General features: G+C 41.9%; 1 protein-coding gene across 2 annotated transcripts; it reads left to right on the top strand.

The window, feature by feature from the left end:
* The first annotated feature begins 6,788 nt into the window (after positions 1–6,788).
* Positions 6,789–19,900, top strand: ICAM2 (intercellular adhesion molecule 2). Of its 2 annotated transcripts, none has more exons than XM_036757321.1 (4): positions 6,789–6,877; positions 17,253–17,522; positions 18,075–18,392; positions 19,138–19,900. In XM_036757321.1, the coding sequence occupies exons 1-4, from the start codon at positions 6,814–6,816 to the stop codon at positions 19,311–19,313; spliced, it is 828 nt and encodes a 275-aa protein (XP_036613216.1). In that variant the 5' UTR covers positions 6,789–6,813; the 3' UTR covers positions 19,314–19,900. The 2 variants fall into 2 exon arrangements, with proteins under 2 accessions (XP_036613216.1, XP_036613217.1); XM_036757322.1 differs by lacking the exon at positions 6,789–6,877 and adding an exon at positions 6,885–6,915.
* The last annotated feature ends 853 nt before the right edge of the window (positions 19,901–20,753 follow it).

Here is a 20,753-nt window from a genome sequence, read left to right as displayed (position 1 = left end):
TTGTCAGCAAAGAAAGAATGCAAAGTCTGAGACTGAATCTGGGCGCGTTTTCACTGCCTGGCCATATTCCCAACCAACTAACTTGACCCTTGAGTTTTTCAGTGGGGTATGACTGCTTGTAGACTAACGAGTTCTATGTTCTACGTTTGGGGGGGAGGTGCCAGCTCTGTCAGAGCCGCACTCCTCCTTCCCCAAGAACCCCCAGTCCAGACTGGGCTTAGATCTTCTGCAGGCTGTTGCACTCCTGCTCTGATCCACCACTTAATTCCTCCCACCAGGTGGGCCTGGAGCCAGAAGTAACAACAGCTGTAGCTTCCCCACCTCCACTGCCCCCGGGGCTGGAAGCGAACCGTGAACTCCTTCCACTCCCGCAGCTTTTCCCACTAACCTTCTTCTCAGTCTTTGGTGTTTGTGGGTTGAGGAGTCTGGTAACTGCCGCAGCTCACTGATTCAGGGTGCTAGGACCGCCTCCGCCCAGCTTCTGGTCTGGTTGGTCCATGCCGCTCAGGCTGGGTTCTGCTCCACTCCGTTCCCAGCTCCCAGCTCTGTGTGGGATAGACCTCACCCAGAGACCATCCAGGCTGTCCTGGGCTGGAGCCCTGCTTCCCTCTGCTGTCCTGTGGGTTCTGCAGTTCTAGAATTAGTTCAGAGCCATTTTTTATAGGTTTTTGGAGGGACTCGGTACGGAGCTCACGCTAGTCCCTGCTTTCCAGCTGCCATCTTGGCTCCGCCCCACAAATTTGTTTTTTAAAAAACTTTTGATAGTTATTTCAATATAATTAATTTCCTCTGTAATCCTATATATTTTATTTTCTGCATTTGAAAACATTATTCAGAAATGGGTCCCTAGGCTTCATCAAACAGCCTCCAAAGGGGTCCATGACACAAAAAAGGGGAAGGACATCTGTCTCAACTACTTTGTTCCAGATAACTCTGGCCCATGGTAAGGATCAGTAACAGTAATAGAGTAGTCATTATCCCCGGTGCTGTAGCCCTGGGGTCCCAAGGGCTCCTGCTGTTCATTGCCATCATGTCTTTACATTAGGATATTCAATGTGAGCTTCCTCATATGGAAGGATTCAGTCTCTCCTGCGGAGGAAAGGCAAAACCTGGGATTTTGGGTCTCTGCTTTCCCCATATTCAGTTGCCCAGGCACTGAACTCTTTAGAAGGACCGCCATACTGCTTACTTTTTCCTTTCTCTGATTTTCCTTTTCTTTGACCTGTTCTTAGTTTCTTCTCCAGTGCTGCTCAGATTAGTTATCAGAGTAGAGTCATGGGGACAAACAAAGGAAAGGAAAAAAAAGAACAGAATGATAGCTTTGAGGGGAGATTGTTTGGGGAGATGAGGGCAGATGGTGAGGACTAGGATAGTCAGATGATGAGAGTGGGGCAGAGACTGGAGCAACGGTCATGTGGAGAGAAAGGCAGGACCTGAACCTAAGGCAACCTCTTCTCTAAAGGGGGTGTTGTTTTTGTTGTTCAATCATGTCCAACCCCATTTGAGGTTTCCTTGGTGAAAATACTGGAGTGGTTTGCCATTTCCTTTTCCAGCTCATTTTACACATGAGGAAACAGAGCCAAACAGGGTCAAGTGACTCGTCTGAAGCTGGATTTGAGCTCAGGTCTTCCTAACTTCAGACCTGACATTCCATCCACTGTGCCACCTAGCTGTCCCCCTCTAAAGGGGGTAAGAATAACTAAACCTGCATAGACTTTTGGGATTTGCTCATCTCCCGAAGCAAGGAAATATTACATGGTTTGGGACTGGGATTAGACTAAATGGAGAATCCAGGAAAGAGAATGGGAAAGAACACACAAAGAGGAGGGAGGTGGTAAGGTACCGCACCTCTCCCCAACATGGATTAGTAGCATGGCTTCAGAAGCAGTGCTGGAGACATGAGCACGTGAGTCCCTTCCTAGGACACTGGAAAAGAGTGCGCAGGGGTATGCTAGGGCCAGCTCCAACAGGCTCCTGAGAGCTCATTGTTAAATTAACTGGCAAATTCTACACATCTAGGATCGATTTCTTGCTTTGTTGATTGTCTAGATTTAATAGAGTAAAGGAAAGAATGTTAAGAATGCAGATTAAACTTAAAAGTGTGCCTTGCTTTCTCAGAAAATTGATTGTTAAACATTTACCAGAACCTCCCAGGGTGTAGATTAATGTGGTAGGTAATGTGGCAAGGTAGAAGACTGTGTTTTTTGATGGTGGGCACTTGCTCAGGTGACTGGAATGCTGAGGAGAAGAAAAAAAGAGAGAGAGGAATTGGAAGTCCTTCAGTTCTTCATAGTGTTCTTTCTGCCCAAATGCAGGGATCTTCCTCTAAGTTTCCTGACATTCTATGGGTGTGTTACTTCATCATTGACTCACTGCCTGGTATCTTATTTATAAAAAATATAACAATAATAACAGCAATAACTCATCTTTACTTAATACCTTATGATATACAAACTGCTTTCCTTTAATCATGGAGTAGCTAGGTGACATAGTGGATAGAGTTTTGGGCCTAGAGTCAGGAGGACCTGAGTTCAAATCCAGCCTCAGATACTTACAGCTGTGGGACCCTGGGCAAATCACTTAACCTCTGTCATCCTCAGTCTCCCCATCTATAAAATAGGTGTAATAATAGTACCTAACTCCCAGGATTATTATGAGCACCAGCATCTGGCACATAGTAAGTACTAGACAAATGTTAGCAATTATTATTATCGTAGCCCCTCCATACCCTGAAGTTTAAAAAGAGTTCAGTCCATTTTTTAGGATCATAAAACTCGGAAATGTAAAAGAAAGAAGAGATCTTAGAAATCATCTGGTCCAGCTCCCTCGTTGTAGTGAGAAGGGAATTTATAATTTTCATATTTATTTATATGATGTATGTAATGAATGCTTCTGTGTCTTGGGAGTCAGAGCTCACAATGCAGCTTGAACTGATTAATCAACACTCTTACAACGCTCACAATCATTGGACCTTAAGTGAAGCGAATCAAAGACTGTAGAACCTGTTCTCATCACAGAACTCTGGTTCTGTACTCTAGGGGAGGTGGTTACAACCCCCAAAGACAGGACCGTAGAATTGTTGTATTGTGGGATTTATGGGTTTCTCATGGGAAACCACTAAATGATTGTTTATAATCCACCATCCCCCTCCTTCCTCACATGTGATTTAAGTATACAGGGTTATACACTGTGCTTTTACTTCAGCTATGAGAACATTCCTCACTGTGACACTGATTAATTAAACTACCTGAATCCTGGCACTCCCGTCTCTAGGCCTGCTTTCGTAGCTCCCAAACATTCTCAGGTTAGAGACTGGCTCAGTAAAAATCCTGTTAACAGTAGGAAGGAAGGGAGGCAGGAGGGAGGAAATAAGAATTTATTAAGCATGTCAAGCACTGTGCTATGTGCTGCAGACACAAATACAGTACAAGCAAAAAGACAGTTCCTGTCCTCAAGAGCTTACATTCTAATCAGAGAAGAGGGAGCATCAAAAGAAGCTGAAAAGGGTGGAGTGGATGGTTAGGGAAGGGACCTAGTTCTGAAGCCCAGAGGAAGTCAAGAACAGGGTTGGGAGGAGAATAAAAACTGGCCAGCCTTGGCCCCGCCACACACTGGAGGCTTCCAGAGGAACTCACTAGTGGAAGAAGGGGTGGGGAGGGGCAGTCTTGCAGAGGGATATTCCATAGTGTGGGAAGTAGGCTGTTGGAGATAAAGGAAACCCCAAGCACTGAAGGAAGTTCTTCTGAGCAGTAGAGGGCATATGATTGTGAAATCCAGAGGAAGCCAGGGACAGGGCTGAGAGGAGAATGAGAGCAGTCCAGCCTCAGCCCCTCTACAAATATTTTATAGGAAGCTGAGAACCAGAGAGTGAAAGTGACTCACCTCTAATGGTATGAGTAGTAAGTAGCAGAACCAAGTCAGAACCTGATCTCTGGTCTCCTATCTTCCTAGTCCAATGATCTTTCTGTTTTAAAAAAAAATTTTTTATTCCCAACTTAAATGTAAAAAAAATATCCAAGCATTCCCATATATACAGTAAAACCCAGAAAGAGGATTGTAAATGAAACCACAAATCTTCATTTCATATCACTTGATTTTTAAAAAGTATATAATAAATTGCATACAAAATTTTCAAACCGTCCTGCTTGTCTATAATCCTTCTGAGTTTCATTCTGTTCTCTTCTGTAGATTGAAAAAAATGTTTCAATGGCCTTTTTTTTTTAACATCACTGTTGTGGTTTCATGACGTGTTGTGGCGGCACCATCTCAAAGAATTCAGTCAGACCACCTCTGATCCAAGTATAGGCATTTATTGAGGATCGATGCCCCTCAGAAGAGGGCTAGGTTCCAAGAGGATCCAGCAACTTAGACAGGCAAATTTATAATGTAATGATGCTGATTACACAGCAGAAATTATGAACATTAAAAAGGCAGGAGGGGTTTGTTAAGTGATTAGGTAATAGGGGAGGGGTCCCTTTTATGGTTCAGTGGTCAAACATCCTGGTTGTACTGATGTGATTGACTAGCTATTATGGTCCTGTCTGGTCAAGATGGATGGTTAGGTATTGTGGTCCTGCCTTGGGCTAAACAGATGATGTGATATATCAGTAAGGCAAAATTCATGACCTCAGAGAGGACCATGGGCATACCTGAATGGTTCAGAATCACAAAGTATAATGAATTCTCTAGGTAGAAGGCAGAGGAAGTATAACATTTATTTAGACTCCAAAGGATCAGACTCAAAGACAAATGCCTCCAGTTCAATATTGTGGCAATAATATTCCAAAACTGATAAGCCCACCTCACTATAGTAACAACGAGATTATAACAAAATATTATAGCAGGAAACCAAACCATACTTGTGCTTCCCCTCAATGCCAGGGCCCTCCTATAAGAAGATCACTCACAAATCCTAACTCCCTGCTCAGCACTCAAGTTCCACAACTCCCTCTTGTGTTCAACACTCTCTCCTCTGCACATTCTGGAAGCTGGCCCTTGGCTTCTGAATCCTGCTGCTCTCCGCTCTGCTGCTTCCAGCTCCATCGTGTCCAGTTCCAATCTTAGTCTTTAGTCCTTAGTTTTTGTTGTTTCTGTGTTCTGTTCTCTCTTTTTATACAGTCCTTAGCCGCCATCTGATTGACTAGAACTCAGGCACATACCATTGGCTCTGGTCTTAGCAACTCCCCTCAGGGCTCTGAGGGCTTCACATCTCTCTCAAACTAGCAAACTAGTTTGCTAACTAGCCTGGGACCTCACATCTAATTAGTGAAAGGGTGTGGGCCTGTCTCTAATCAGACCTCCCTTTGTTGGCCCCACCTGAAGCCTATTCAATGGGCAGAAAGATCTTTTCACTCACTGATTGGCTTTACATGTGATTGTGATTGAGTACAAGGACACACCTGTTCAAATAGGTGAGTTGGATCTGGAGGCAGTAGCTAGCTAGAGGTAGTGGCTATATTGAGTCTGGGGGCCTGAGGTGTGGTTAAAGCCAGATTGTGTGGTTCAGTGGGGCCCATAAGGAAGTTAGAATGTTGGGGCTGGGGGCAGGTTTATTAGGATTCCATCATCACTATTGCTAACCCCTCCTCTCCCCCTCCCAAAACTAGAAACAGTTGTAATGAGGTATTTGTTGCTCAGTCATTTTCAGTCATGTCCAACTCTTTGTGACCCCGTTTGGGGTTTCTTGGCAAAGATACTAGAAGTGGTTTGCCATTGCCTTCTCCAGCTCATTTTACAGATGAGGAAACTGAGGCAAACAGAGTTAAGTGATTTGCCCAAGGTCACACAGCTAGTAAGTGTCTAAAGCCAGATTTGAACTCAGGAAGAGAAACCTTCCTGATGCCCAGGCCTGGGCATCTTCCACAACTAGTTGCCCCTCACTGGGTGTACCATCAATGTTAAAGAGAAGGGGGGGGAAACCCTAGAAATAACTAGGCATAGTCAAGCAAAACATGCCCACACAATAGCCATGTCTCAAAATATATGTCTCTTTTCATACTCTGTGACTATCACTTCTTCCTCAGGAGATGACTAGTAACATGTTTCATCATAGGTTCTCAGGAGACATGGTTAATCATTTCATATATCAGAGTTCTTAAACCTTTCAAAGCCATTATTCTGTACAATGTTGCTGACCTTCGATAAAGAGTTCTAGTTGTATTCACTTTGCTCTGCATCAATTCAAACCATTTTCTCTGAAATCTTTTCTTCGGCAATTTATTTGGATTTTTTTTTTTTGAAACTAGTTCTCCCTATCTCACTCAGGCTGGAAGGGCAGTGGCCACTCCAGGTTCCTTCCCACTACTGATCATGTTATCGTGCTTTGACCTGGGCCAATTCATCCCTTCTTAGACATCCTGGTGGCTCCCTAATACTACGCGTTCACTATATTGGTACTGGTTATAGTTCAGATACCTAGTTGGCTTTAGCTAGCACTAATGCAGCTGAGAACTCTTAAGTTCAAGAGATACTTAAGCCTCAAACTCAACTAGTAGCAGTCAAGTGATGATTTCTATTCTTTTTCTCCTTCTTCTTTGAATGCCCTCCCTACTTCAGAATCAGAAAGTAGGCTTTACAACATTTTTTCTACCAAAGTAGGCTAATCAGTAGTGCTGTTCCACTTCCTTTGGCTTCTTCATTTCCTAGAAATGCTCAGACAATTGCAGGAAATTCTGTCATTGGCGTTTAGGCCATGCTGGGTATTCTTGACTGCAGGATACACCACCCAGCTAAGCATTTAAGCCAGATCTTCTCAGTTGTTTCTCTTTCTCTTTCCTGGCAGGCTCTCAGCTATCCCCCCACTAGTCTGTCTGTATGGAAATGTTGCTTTTCAGTACCTGGGTCCTGATGGCTTTCTTGACCCTGCTCTCCTCTCCAGGTGAGGAAAATGGTGAAAAATTTCTATCGGCCATAACTGTAAGTACTGGTTGGAAAAGAGAAAATTGCTATCAGAGGGAGGGGCTAGCAAGGTTTGAGTAGTAACACTTTGTTTAGCTTTTCTAGGTGTTACGGGAGATACCTGCCTCTCTTTTCCTAGATCATGGAGCTTTTAATGTCCTTGGGATTAATGGACTCCAAAGCAACAGCCACCTATCTGAATGGAAATGTATTGAGAAGCCTGGAATGATACCCCTGGGCCAAGTGTGTCCTAGCCCCCAATTCAATTAATTTAGCTCCCTTTTCTTTGGGTTAAGACCCATCTTTGCCTGGTCCTTGAGGGGTTTTTGGTCTTTTTTTTGGTGGGGACAGGGGCTTCAATTTTCAGTGATTCAAATTCTGGGTAAGACAGGATGAGATACTTGTAAAATGCTTGGTACAGTGCCTGGCACCTGGTAAGCATTTAATAAATGTTCCATTCTTCCTTCCACTGCTGTTATGGTAAGTGTGGTCCACACAGTCAGGGCCCAATGAGTAGACAACATGAGGCTAGGGAGTCTGGGAAAGCTCCAGGAGATGCTGCAAAGAGACTTAGCCTCATGACTATACTTCAAAAATGGCTCTGTGTTGGGTCTGGGGTCTCTTTCCCAGGCATCCAAAATCTGCCAGATTTCTACCAAAGAGCTTCTGATGTCTCTGTCCCTATACTCTCATGATTTTCTCTGCCCTGGACAACTCCCAAGTAACAAGAATAAATGTCCTTCCTTGTACTACAGTCAAAATAGTACTAAAACCTATTCCCTCTTGGGAAGAGAAAGTGGGAAGGACAATGGGGAATGGGCGAGAGTTTCCTAATAAGGAAAAATAGCTGCTGTTCTTCTAATAGGCCTGGGGATCTCAGCAGCTGTGAGGAAATCCTGGCCTTGGGAGGGATTAAGAGGGCATGCTAAAAGCATAGGCCAAGATATACCGAGCCACAAAGTTAGCAGTTTCCCCAGTCATAAAGGTTCGTAACCTCAGAGTCATCTTAGACTCTTTACTCTCTGTAGTAACAGCAGCCACCTGTTTTATGGAGGCTGGGTGAGAGAGGCCTTTTGGATTCCTTCTCATGTGATGCAAAGATAATGGAGAGATAGATTGGAGGTTTTACTGGAGCTCCTGTTGCCCAGTGGGAATGCCTGCCTAGCATGGCTTGCAGTGGTGAATGTGGAGGCTGAGGGAACTAGCCTTTTTATTTGAATTAGTATCTTTTAGCCTTAGAAATTATAACCTTTTTACCCTTTGTCACCATTAAAGTTGTTTTTATTGTATTTTGGGTCCATGAGTACCTCATTGCATTCTAAGCCTGAGTCTGAATTACTGGACTGGCCTGAGTTAGGTTTGGCCCAGAATGTTTGCTGTGGTCAAAAGGGATTGTTCTGCAGCAGCTTTGGGTTTAAATTGTTGAAGAGGAAGAAAGATGTTACGGAAGAAAGGGAGTCTTGGGCAATATAGTCAGATGTAGGATTGTAGTGTTCTGTGACTAGAACACCGTTTGGGGTATGTGGGGACCCATCTGAGTGGGCTAAGGAGAAAGTTCCCCTTCACCTTGTAGGTTTAGTGGCATGCATACTTAAGGAGTATGATAAGGAAAGTAAAAATGTAGCAAAATCATGAATTCCTTGGTTCTTGTTGGCTGCTTTGGAAAAAGTAGATTATTGACAAAGAAAATGAAGATAAACTTTTTTTTTGCATATTAGGCGATTAGAGTCAGAGGGGAATGAGTTTTTAATCCTTGAAAACTATGCCTTGAAGGAAGAGAAATGACTTAGGGATATAGTAACAAAATAGGTGGGAAAGGCAATGCTTAGGGAGACTGATGGGCTACAGATGGGAAATATGATCTCTGACCCAGAGGTTTCTCTGGAGAATGCATTAAACCATGCCAAGATTAGGACTATAAGGGAAAAGGATATGAATGAGAATGACAATGAGGACTGGAAACTGGAAAACACAATAAGAAATCCCCAGGTGTATAAATTACTATCTTCTGGGATGTTATGGGAATACCTTCCTCTATGATTAAGTGAGAAAGTGAGTAATTGCAGGAAAACATTTAAACAGCATGATTAGAACATTAGAACAAGGGCTTGTGAGGGTAATCTCTAATGGGGACAACTCAGAGTTTTGTCAGTTTTAGAGTTCAATTGACTAGGAGAACTTACAGAAGATTGGTTATTATGAAGTTTTGCTATTGTTCAGTCTCGTCCAATTCATGACCCCATTTGATGTTTTCTTGGCAAAGATACTGGAATGGTTTGCCATTTCTTCTTCCAGTTCATTTTTACAGATGAGGAAACTGAGGCAAACGGGGTTAAGTAATTTGCCCAGGGTCACACAGCTAGTTAAGTGTCAGAACTACCCAGCACTCTATCCACTGCACCACCTAGCTTTGCCCATTTGCTAAATAAATTAGAAGTCCCAGACAGGGATTGTCTTTTGTCCCTTTTTCAGGTGGCTGAAATGGGGAGCTTTTCATACTTATGCTCACAAAGTTGAATCCATTGTATAGTTGATTCTCTAATGAGGGGTGAAAAAAATTTTTTAAGATACAGGTTTGATAGGCTGTATGCCCTCTCTTTACAATCTTCTATTCTGGATGACCCAGCGGGCTTCAGGTACAACTAGAACCTGTCTTTTGAGTGAAACCCTCCTATGAATGGGATTAGATTTTAGCTATGGGCCTTCCCTACCAGACCACCACATAGGCCAGGACAAATCTGGTGAAATATGATCAACAATTATCTGGGTAAATGGAGCTGTCTATACAAATAGATGTCCTGGGAACGATGATGAGGCATGGTGTCCACTACTATGTTAGATGGGGAGAGGGTGGTGATGCTACTTCCTATAAGGACTTCAGATATGTTTTTGAAACATAGGGTGGACAAGAAGCTGACAAGCATTTGTTAAGTGCCTACTATGTTCCAGGCACTGTACTAAGTTCAGAGCACTCTATCCACCATACCATCTGACTGCTTCTGGAACATGATAGTGCCCATCAAAGACATCACATGGCCTCTGCTTAACAGAATAAATAGATTGAGGCTATTATGAGAAAAGGAAAGGAGAGGAGAGAAGGGAGGGGAGTGTATCCTCAATCTGGACAAAGAAGCCATAATGCCATGTAGTAGTGGGTACAGGACTGTGCAATCTCTTTAACTAAGAGCAATAGAGCTAATTCTACTCAACAGTGTTCTTGAAGTCAGGTTGCTTGCCTTTAAAAGATCACTGACTTTTATCAGAGAAACTCACTCAAAAGATGTTTTCTAAGTTTACTATTTCCCTGTTAATTCTAACTGAATTGATTTTGTTTATGCAAATGCTTTAAATTTTTATGAAAATTGATAATTTTATGACATGATCCTTTCAATTGAGAATTTTTACGTCCAAAAAGGTATCTCCTTCCCTGCTACTCTAACTTGTTTATGATATGACCTTTATCTTTAGATCATGAATGCATTTAGAGTTGATTGTTATATATATATATATATACATATATATATATTATATTATATAGCTTGAGATGCTAGTCTGAACCTAATTTCTGCCAGATTGCTTTCCAGTTTTCCTAACAGTTTTTGTTGAGTCTTTCCCCCCAGGAACTAAATTTTAAAAAAAATTTCCTTAAAGTATCCTTTTGATAGTCACTTTAATTATGTTGACATAGTTCAACTGTGAGCAATTAATATCTCTCCAATTATTTAGGTCTGTTTATTTCTGTAAAGAAAATTTTGTAGTTGTAATTAGATAATTCTTGAATGTGTCTTGGTATGCAGTTCATATATATAATTATATACATATATAGTCTATATAGTTATTTTGAATGGAATTTCTCCTTTTAGCTCTTCCTTCTGGGTTTTGTTGGTAATATACAGAAAAGCTGATTCTTTTTATGGGTTTATTTTACATAGTGCTACTTTACTGAAGTTATCATTTCAGTTAAATTTTAGTTGAATTCCTAGGGTACTCTAAGTAGTCCATCATATCATCTACCCCAAAACAACAATAATTTTGGTTTCCCTTTGCCTGTGCCTATTCCTTCAGGGCTGGGTTTTTTTTTCTTGTCTTAGTGCCACAGCAGAGATTTCTAGAACTATATCAAATAGTAATAGTGATATGAACATCCTTGAATTGTGCTTGACTTTATTAGAAAGGTCTCTAACATTTTCCCATTTAATGCAGTTTTAGATAAATATTATTTATCATATTAAGGAAAGCTCCATTTATTTTTATTCTTCATATTGGTTTTTAAAGCAGAAATGGATACTATATTTTGTCAAACTTTTTTCTGCATTGATATAAGCGTGTGGTTTTTATTGTTTTATTATCAATATAGTCTATTATTTATAGTTTCCCTAATATTAAACCAATCTTGTATTCCTGGCATAAATCCAAGCTAGTCTTGGTATATAATCTTTTTATTATATTGTTGTAGTCTCTTTGATAACACTTTAAATTTTTCACCATTATTCATTAGGAACATTGGTCTGTAGATCCCATCCCCATTCTGATTTGTCTCTACCTGGTTCAATCATCAAAACTATGTTTGTATCATGAAAAGAGACTGGTAGGATATCTTTTTTTTTGCGAATAGTTTATGTGGTACTGGAAAGAATTATTCTTTGAATGTTTGATAGAATATACTTGTAAATCCATCTAATACTGAGGTCTTAAGGAGTTCATCTGTGATATTCAATTTCTTTCTCTTTTTTTGGATATTGAATTTAAATTATTTCTTGTACTGTTAGTTTGGGTATTTTGTATTTTTGTAAATATGCATGTATTTAATTTTTTTCTTTTTAACCATTTTTAGATTTTTTATTTTTAGTTTACAACTTGTTTATCATTTTTGTTGGCACATACTTTGGTAAAAAAGTTTCCTCTTCATTTGTTGTGAATTTTCCATATTCACTTTTTCTGTTGGTAAGTTAGCTTTCTTCTCCCTTTAAAAAATTAGATTTGCTAAGACCTTATTGATTTTTTAGGGTTTTTTCCCCCAAGAAGCCATTTCCTAATTTTATCAATTCAATAGTTAGTTATGGATTTTGTTAATGCCTACTTTTCAAAGTTTCTATTTTTATAACTTTTTAAGTTCGTTGCTTTTATTTTTTTTTTTTTAGTTGCAGATTTCATTCTTTGATCTGTTCTCTCTTTTATCAATGAAAGCTTACAGATATAACTTTCCACCTCAGGACAGCTTCGATTTCATTCCAACAATTTTAGTATTTTGTCTCATCATTTTCTTCAATGAAATTATTGTTTCTATGATTTGTTCTTTGACCCACCAATTCTTTACAATTAAATTCCATTTAGGTTTGGCTCTTTTCTTCAAATGCTCTTTACTGATTATATGTTTTTTGCATTGTGATCAATAAAAGATGTATCTAATATTTCTGTTTTTCTGTATTTGTTTATGAAGTTTGTATATACTGGTACAGTAAATTATTGTAAAGGTGCCATACACAGTTGAGAAATATGTATATAACTTTCTTATTCCATTCGGTAGCTGCCAGAAATCAATCATATTTAATTTTTCAAAAGGTCTTTACTTTTATGGTTCTTTCCTTCTTTCATATTTATCAAGTTAGAATTGTCTAGTTCTTAAGGGGATATATTAAGGTCCTCAACTATTAGTCTTGATGTCTGTTTCTTTAGTTTAATTAATTTTTCCTTTAAGTACTTAGATGCTATGCAATTTGGTGTATTTATTAAATATTGTTATGTCATTGTCTATGGTGCTTTTAAATATAATGTAAATTCTCTACCTCTTGTAACCATGTCTATTTTTACTGCGGTCTTGTCTGAGATCATGCTACACTTGGTTTTCTTAGTTCACCTGAACCATGATAAATTCCACCAGAGCCCATCATTTTAATTCTGTATGACTGTAGGTTTTAAGTATATCTCTTTTCTTTTTTTGCAGTAGAATTTATTTTTTATTATTTAATATTTTTAGTTTTCAACATTGATTTCCACAAGATTGTGAGTTACAAATTTTCTCCCCATTTCTACCCTCCCCCCCACCCCAAGATGTCATATATTCTGATTGCCCCTTTCCCCAGTCTGACCTCCCTTCTGTCACCCCACTCCCCCCACCACCTTATCCCCTGGCCCCTTGCTTTCTTGTAGGGCAAGATAGATTTCTATACCCCATTGCCTGCATATCTTATTTCCCAGTTGCATGTAAAAACAAATTTTTTTGAACATTCGTTTTTAGAACTTTGAGTTCCAAATTCTCTCCCTTCTTCCCTCCCCATCCACCCTCCTTGAGAAGGCAAGCAATTCAACATAGGCCCCACATGTATCATTATGCAAAACACTTCCATAACAGTCATGTTGTGAAAGACTAACTTTATTTCCCTCCATCCTATTCTTTCCCCCTTTATTCAGTTTTCTCTCTTGACTCTGTCCCTTTTCAAAAGTGTTTGCTTTTGACTCCCTCCTCCCCCAATCTGCCCTCCCTTCTATCATCCCCCACCCCTTATCCCCTTACCCCCTACTTTCCCGTAGGGTAAGATACCCAATTGAGTGTGTTGTTCCCTCTTTAAGTCAAATCTGATGAGAGCAAGATTCACTTGTTCCCTTTCACCTGCCCCCTCTTCCCTTCCTAACTTATAACAGCTTTTTCTTGCCTCTCTTATGTGGGATAATTTACCCCATTCTATCTCTCCCTTTCTCCTTCTCCCAATATATTCCTCTCTCACCCCTTAATTTTATTTTATTTTTTAGATATCATCCCTTCATATTCAACTCAGCCTGTACCTTCTGTCTATATATATGTATATTTCCTTCAATTACCCTAATACTTAGAAAGGTCCCATGAGTTATAAATATCATCTTTCCATGTAGGAATGTAAAAAAAAAACAGTCCAACTTTAGTAAGTCCCTTACGATTTCTCTTTGCTGTTTACCTTTTCATGCTTCTCTTCATTCTTGAATTTGAAAATCAAATTTTCTATTCAGCTCTGGGTCTTTTCATCAAGAATGCTTGAAAGTCCTCTATTTTATTGAAAATTCATATTTTTGCCCTGAAGTATTATACTCAGTTTTGCTGGGTAGGTGATTCTTGGTTTTGATCCTAGCTCCTTTGACCTCCAGAATATCATATTCCAAGCCCCTTGATTCCTTAATGTAGAAGCTGCTAGATCTTGTATTATCCTGATTATGTTTCCACAATACTCGAATTATTTCTTTCTGAATGTTTGCAGTATTTTCTCCTTGACCTGGAAACTCTGGAATTTGGTGACAACTTTCCTAGGAGTTTTCTTTCTGGGATATTTTTCAAGAGCGATAGGTAGATTCTTTCAATTTCTATTTTACCTTCTGGCTCTAGAATATCAGAGCAGTTTTCCTTGATAATTTCTTGAAAGATTATATCTAGGCTCTTTTTTTGATCATGGCTTTCAGGTAGTCCAATAATTTTTAAATTATCTCTCTGGATCTATTCTCCAGGTCAGTGGTTTTTCCAATGAGATATTTCACATTGTCTCCCATTATTTCATTCTTTTGGTTCTGTTTTATAATTTCTTGATTTCTCATCAAGTCACTAGCTTCCACTTGCTCTAATCTAATTTTTAAGGTGGTATTTTCTTCAGTGGTCTTTTGGACCTCCTTTTCCATTTGGCTAATTCTGCCTTTTAAGGCATTCTTCTCCTCATTGGCTTTTTGGAGTTCTTTTGCTATTTGGGTTAGTCTATTTTTTAAGGTGTTATTTTCTTCAGTATTTTTTTTGGATCTCCTTTAGCAAGTCATTGACTTGTTTTTCATGATTTTCTCGCATCACTCTCATTTCTCTTCCCAATTTTTCCTCTACTTCTCTTACTTGCTTTTCCAAATCTTTTTTGAGCTTTTACATGGCTTGAGACCAATTCATATTTTTCTTGGAGGCTTTTGATATAGGCTCTTTGAGATTGCTGACTTCTTCTGGCTATATGTTTTGATCTTCTTTGTTACCAAAAAAAAGATTCTGTAGTCTGAGTCTGAGTCTTTTTATGCTGCTTGCTCATCTTCCCAGCCAGTTACTTGACTTTTGAGCTTTTGGTAAGAGTATGACTGCTTCCAGAGTGGAAAGTACTCTGTCCCAAGCTTCAGGGGTTTTGTGCTGTTGTTTTCAGAGCTGCTTCTATTCTGAGGTGGTATGATACTCCTTTCCTGGCCTGTGCTCTGGTCTGTGAGTGCAAGCACTCCTTTCTGCTGTGTAACTACCAGGAGGATTCCCTCTCCACAGTCACTGCAAGCTCTGCCACACCAATGCTCCTCCTCCCCCAAGAACTACCAACCAGGACTGCGACCCAGATGCAAGTAGGGCAAAACAAGAGAACCTTGCCTCAGTGCCAGCAAAGCTTTCCCTGCACTCCTACTCTGATCAGCCACTTGATTCCTCCCACCAGGTGGACCTGGGGCCAGAAGCAGCTGCCGTTGGAGCTCTGGAAGTAGCCCCCTGAGCTTCCTGCTGCTGCTGCCCTCCGCCCCCAGGGTTGGGTCCAGACTGTGCATTTCTCTCACCCAGATCCAGCAGTTTTCCCACTGACCTGCTCTGTTGTCGTTGGCATTTATGGGTTGAGAAGTCTGGTAACTGCCACAGCTCAGTGATTCAGGGCCCTGAGGCCTGCTCCACCTGATCTGCTCCCAGCCTGGTCTCTTCAGGCATGGCCCAAGCTGGGCGGCACTCAGCTCCCAGCAGGGTGCGATAGACCCTTCCCAGTGACCATCCCGGCCGTCTTGGGCTGAAGACTTGTTTCCCTCTGTTATTTCGTGGGTTCTGTAGCTCTACAATTTGTTTAGAGTCATTTTTTATAGGTGTTTGGAGGGCTTTGGGGGAGAGCTTAAGCAAGTAGTCCTGTTTTCAAGCTGCCATCTTGGCACTGCCAAGTATATTTCTTATAAACAATATATTGTTGAATTTTGCATTTCAATCTATTCTTCAATCCCTTTCTGTTTCATGGGTAAGATTTCTAGAACCTCAAAGTTTCTCCTCACCACCCTGCCATGCCCCCGCCCTGAAAGTTCTACACTACTCAAGGAAATGGTTTAGGTCCCATGTGACAGGTTTCCTTCTTCCCACCATGGTTCAGACAACTTCCAAGAAAGAAGAGGTGCTTCTCAGGTATAAAGGTGAGAATAAGTCTTCATTCCACTCCTGAAGAAGGAGGGAGTGGCTGTTCAGTAGAGGCTTCTAAAGGCAGTGATATTTGATTGTTCTCCTAAGGAAAGGGAGGTTTTTTTCTGGTGAGCTGGTGTACACTGAGTGGGTGACAGTACAATTCAAGCCCCAGGAGAAGTTATGTGTCCTATTAATGATGATAGTCTATAGGAAGATCAGGGAAAGCATCATGAAGGAGGAGGCACCAGAATGGGATCTTGAAGGGGAAGGGGGAGGATTTTGATAGAGGACATTCCAAAGAGGTTTAACTCTTGAGCATAGGTGTGGTAGTGGTGGGGAGGGTGGGACAGAGAATAGTCTAGTTTGGCTACAGTAGGGTAGGTACATTCAGGGGAGTAATTGGAGATATAACGGTAAAGGTAGTTTAGAGAAATATTGTAGGTAGCCTTTGTTGCCAAGCTAGGGTGTTCAGACTTCATTCAAAAGGGGACAACATGACTCTAGTTGTGTTTTAAGATTAATCTGGCAGAAATATGGAGTATGGATTTGAAAAAGAAGGTTAGAGCAGAGTCCAATTAAGAAGATAAGGAAACAGGGTAGTATATTTAAAAAAATGAAAAAAAGTAGGGAGTCAAGAGGATTTGAGTTCAAATCCTGGTTTTGTTACATACTCCTCATGTGACTTCAGGTAAGACATCACTTTTCTGGGCCTTGGCATCCTCATCTGTTGATTGGCGCAGAAGAAAGGTAACGAAAGACTGATGGGAGTAAAAGGGATTTTTGTGAAGGGTATTGGGCAGAGCCCAATGTATGATTCAGTGGGGAAAACGCTGGACTTAGAGCCAGGAGAGATCTAGGTTTAACTTCTGAATCTCATACTAGCTGTGAAATCATGGGCAAGTCACTTAATCTCTCTAGTACCAATTTACCTATCTGTAAAATGGCATTAATAATATTTGTAATACCTACCTCACAGGGTTGTTATGAGGATCAAATGAGATAATTATATCAAGTGCCTGGCAAACCTTAAAGTGCTATATGTTACCTATCTTAATAATAAGTTTCCCTAACCCTAAATCTGGAAAATCTATGATATGTCTCCCTAAGCCACCCCTGCCAGTGTCCTCAAATTGGCAGAGTGCAAGAACACATCCAACGTCATACACACATACACAAGTACACGCATGCATGCATACCCCTGAAACTTGGTATTTGCTGTTACTTCTTCCAGTAGCAGGAGAGGAGCTATTTGAGGTGAGCATGTGGCCAGAGTGGCCTGTGGTTGAGGCTGGCAAGGACCTGTGGATCAACTGTAGCACCAACTGTACACACCCTGGTAAAGGAGGCATTGAGACCCGTAACGTAAAAGTGACCATGCAGAAAGAAGGGACTCACTGGAAGATGTTTCACTTATCAAACCTCTCGCAGAATACCAACATCTTTTGTTACTTCATCTGCTCTAATATTCAAAAGAAGAAGTCTGTCAATGTCATCATATACCGTGAGTGGACAAGATTTGGCTCCTTCCCTAATCTCAGCCCATCCACACTGGCTTCCCCCTCCACAGCCCCTGCTTAGGATCCCTCTCTAACCCATCCAAGATGACAAATACAAGCTATATAACAAGTAAATGTTACATGTGGGTAGTTTAATTGTTGCGGGTGGGGTGGGGAAGATAATGGGATGGAGAACTTAAACTGAGCCTTTTCAGTTTGTTATAATATTTCTAAGTCTCGTATAAACATGTATCTGTCCAAATTTATGCAATTCACTTGAGACTTCAAAGCCCAAACCCTCTCTAAGACAGTGAAACTAAACAATAAACTCTTTGCCCTGAACAGTTTCCTCCTTGTTTATACCATAGAATGAACCAATAGTCCAATCCCTTTCATACAAGTGAAGCCAAGGGTTACCTGCTTCAGACAGGCTGTTTAAGAGATGGTAGTACTGATGGGGGCTTTCTCTATGGTCCTTGTACCCGTTGGAGAGAGGCTGGCAGTCCCTTCTCTAGGTCTTCCACTCACAAGGTTATTACCCTTTTTTGTCCCCTAAGGGCCACCAGAGCAGGTGACATTGAGCCTACAGCCTGCTTGGGTGATTGTGGGTGAGAATTTCACCTTGACATGCCATGTGCCTAATGTGGTCCCGCTGGAGAACCTCACACTCACTCTGCTCCAGGGCGCTGAAGAGCTATACCGCCAGACCTTTGTGACTGTGTCTACTGCTCTGCAGGATGCCTGGCTCACTCTCAATGTCACAGCTCGAAGGGAAGATAGTAGGAGTAACTTCTCTTGCCACGCGGAGCTGGACCTCAGGCCACATAGCAAGCAGTTCTTTGCCAGCTCAGAGCCCAAGATGCTGGAGATACTTGGTGCGTCAGGCAGGATCCTAGGGGGATACTGCTTTTGAGTCTGTTTTTCCTGCTTCCTCCTTTGGAGCCTTAGGAGAAGCACACTAAGCCCTGCTCTCAGCTTTTGCTAGGAGGTTGCTCCTTGACAGTGCTGGCAGCTAATCTCCTGTGACTCCCTCAACCCTACTCACAGGGTTCCTTTTTCATTCGATGTCCTTCCTACTCCCTCTTTCCCCATATAAATCCCCATGATCTCTAGCTCTTTGCCCATCTTGTCCTAGAAGCTTGGAGACCAAGGACGGTGAGCAGCTGGAGGTGAGAGCCTTAGGTTCCCAGTCAGGGAGGTCTGTTCCACCTGTCTTTGAGAAGTCAAAAACCAAGCTGCACCCCACTAGAAGGGGAAAATGCAGTCTAAGACAGCTTCACCATCCAGGATGCAGGGTTCTGTGGTGAGAACCTGACAAGCCTGACCCTTTGGCATGATGCTCAGGGCTAGAATGGTTTTTAGACTACAAGCTCCATAAGCAGAGATTCTTCATTATCTCTGTATCTCTTTGTAGCACCTCATACCTGACAGGTCTTCAGATACTTGCTGGTACCTAAGAACAGAGTGTTAATGCTTCACCAGTTGAGTAAAAGTCAACCCCCCTATGAGCCAGGCTTTGGTGTTCTAGGAAATCAGCACCCTCCAGGACCCATGGCTTTGCTGAGCCCAAGCTGACCTGGGAGGGGATGGTGCTCTCACACTGCCCCTTTCCCTTTCCAGAACCCTCCTGGAACAACCAGATGCTTGTCACCATCATCATCACGATTCTGCTGCTGCTGGTGTTTGTGATCTCAGTCATCCTATGTTTTGCTTACGGGCAACACTGGCGTCAAAACCGAACAGGGGGATATGGGGTACTTGCTGCCTGGAGGAACCACAGAATCAGATGGTCATGATCCAGAGTGACTACAAGGACCCAAGGGGTGGGGGATGCCTTTGCTGTCATGGGTCATCTATAACCTCTACATAGCTTAGTGAGTGGTTAGAAACAAAAGGATGTGTGTGTGTATGTGTGTATGTGTGTGATGGGAATGGTCTATCTTTCCCAGAAAGGCCTTGGGAAAAGATATTCTGTTGACCTTCATCCGAATGCCAAGTCTTAACAATGGCTTGTTTTCTTTAGAAATCAAAATCTACGCACAGGACATAGAAACATACTCTTTGGATTTAACTCTCCTCTCCTTAGCTGCCCAGAGTAAACCCTCCTATCATTCCCCATCCCTGCCCCCACCATCTCCATAATTCTCCCCCTCCATGACTCCATGAATGATAAATCATTATAGAAGATCTTCCATATTATAGTGTAAGCCCAGCTTTTCTTCCTTCCCCCCATCCCCCAGCTCCTGCAAAATCTTTTCGGCTTGGAATAAAGAATCAGACATTCCTCTAAACCTTCAATAAGAATGAACCTCTCAGACATTCCTCTCTGGTTGATAGGCCCAAACAAAGAGTTGAATACACTTCCACTAGGAGACAGATAGGTCTTAAACAAAGGACAGGAAATTCTGAAACTGCTTCTTGAGGACCTAGCCAGTTCTCAAAAACAAAATGATTGACAAGATCTTCCCCCCCCAAGGGGAGTGGCTACCCTCACTGCCAGGGAACATCCAGGACAGTTAGCAGTAAGCCTTCCTTGTTTAGGATGCTATAAAAGTCCCTGAGTGGAACAAGCAAGTGGGATCTCACCCGTGGGCATCAGTTTCCCTCTCGGGCCTTAATCTAGCTGGGCTGTGTAAACCAGGACGCCCCTCCTCCCCGCCCCACCTCAGCTTTGAGAGGATCAAGTGCTGGAGTTCCCCAGAGAGGTGATGCATTTATGTTGTTTGTGTCTTTGTCTTTGTTGTGTTAACTGTGTTTGTTAGAGTATTTCCCCTGTCTTTCAATAAAAACCATGTTCTGTGGGGCGTGTGCTTTATTGCCAGCGAGAATCTGAATCCAAACCTAACTTAGCTTAACCGAACATAATTGGTGTCAGGAACAGGATTGGATTTTTCGCTCTGCAGTAATGCCATTCCAAAGAACAGGTGAAGCCGCCCCCAAGGTGGGCGAGTTGAGCATGCCTGGGTGGGAGGAGCTGTCTTGCTGCTCTGTGGCCAGGGAGTGCGAGGACCTGACCAGTCTGTGGGAAGACAGGGGTGGCCGGCTTGAAGCAGCGGAACCCTTACATGTGACCCAGTGTTCGAAGAGTATCCCCATAGAGAAAGGCTGGGTGTTACTATGCGCCACCTATGGCAGGATGCATAGCCAGAGGGAAGGAATGGTAGGAGAAAAGGGGCGGGGGGGGGGGGGGGACTTGGGGCAGAGGGGGGTGGGCTTTGGTCGGGGTCCAAGGGTAA

Source organism: Trichosurus vulpecula, chromosome 4 (genome assembly GCF_011100635.1).
Source record: "Trichosurus vulpecula isolate mTriVul1 chromosome 4, mTriVul1.pri, whole genome shotgun sequence".
NCBI lineage: Eukaryota > Metazoa > Chordata > Mammalia > Diprotodontia > Phalangeridae > Trichosurus > Trichosurus vulpecula.
This window is presented reverse-complemented; position numbering and strand designations above follow the sequence as displayed.

Bases quoted from the DNA above. Each gene is read 5' to 3' on its own strand.
- ICAM2 (XM_036757321.1), top strand. From the start codon at position 6,814: ATGGAAATGTTGCTTTTCAGTACCTGGGTCCTGATGGCTTTCTTGACC. The intron at 6,878-17,252 runs GTGAGGAAAATG...TACTTCTTCCAG, and splicing joins GACCCTGCTCTCCTCTCCAG to TAGCAGGAGAGGAGCTATTT. The intron at 17,523-18,074 runs GTGAGTGGACAA...TTGTCCCCTAAG, and splicing joins TGTCAATGTCATCATATACC to GGCCACCAGAGCAGGTGACA.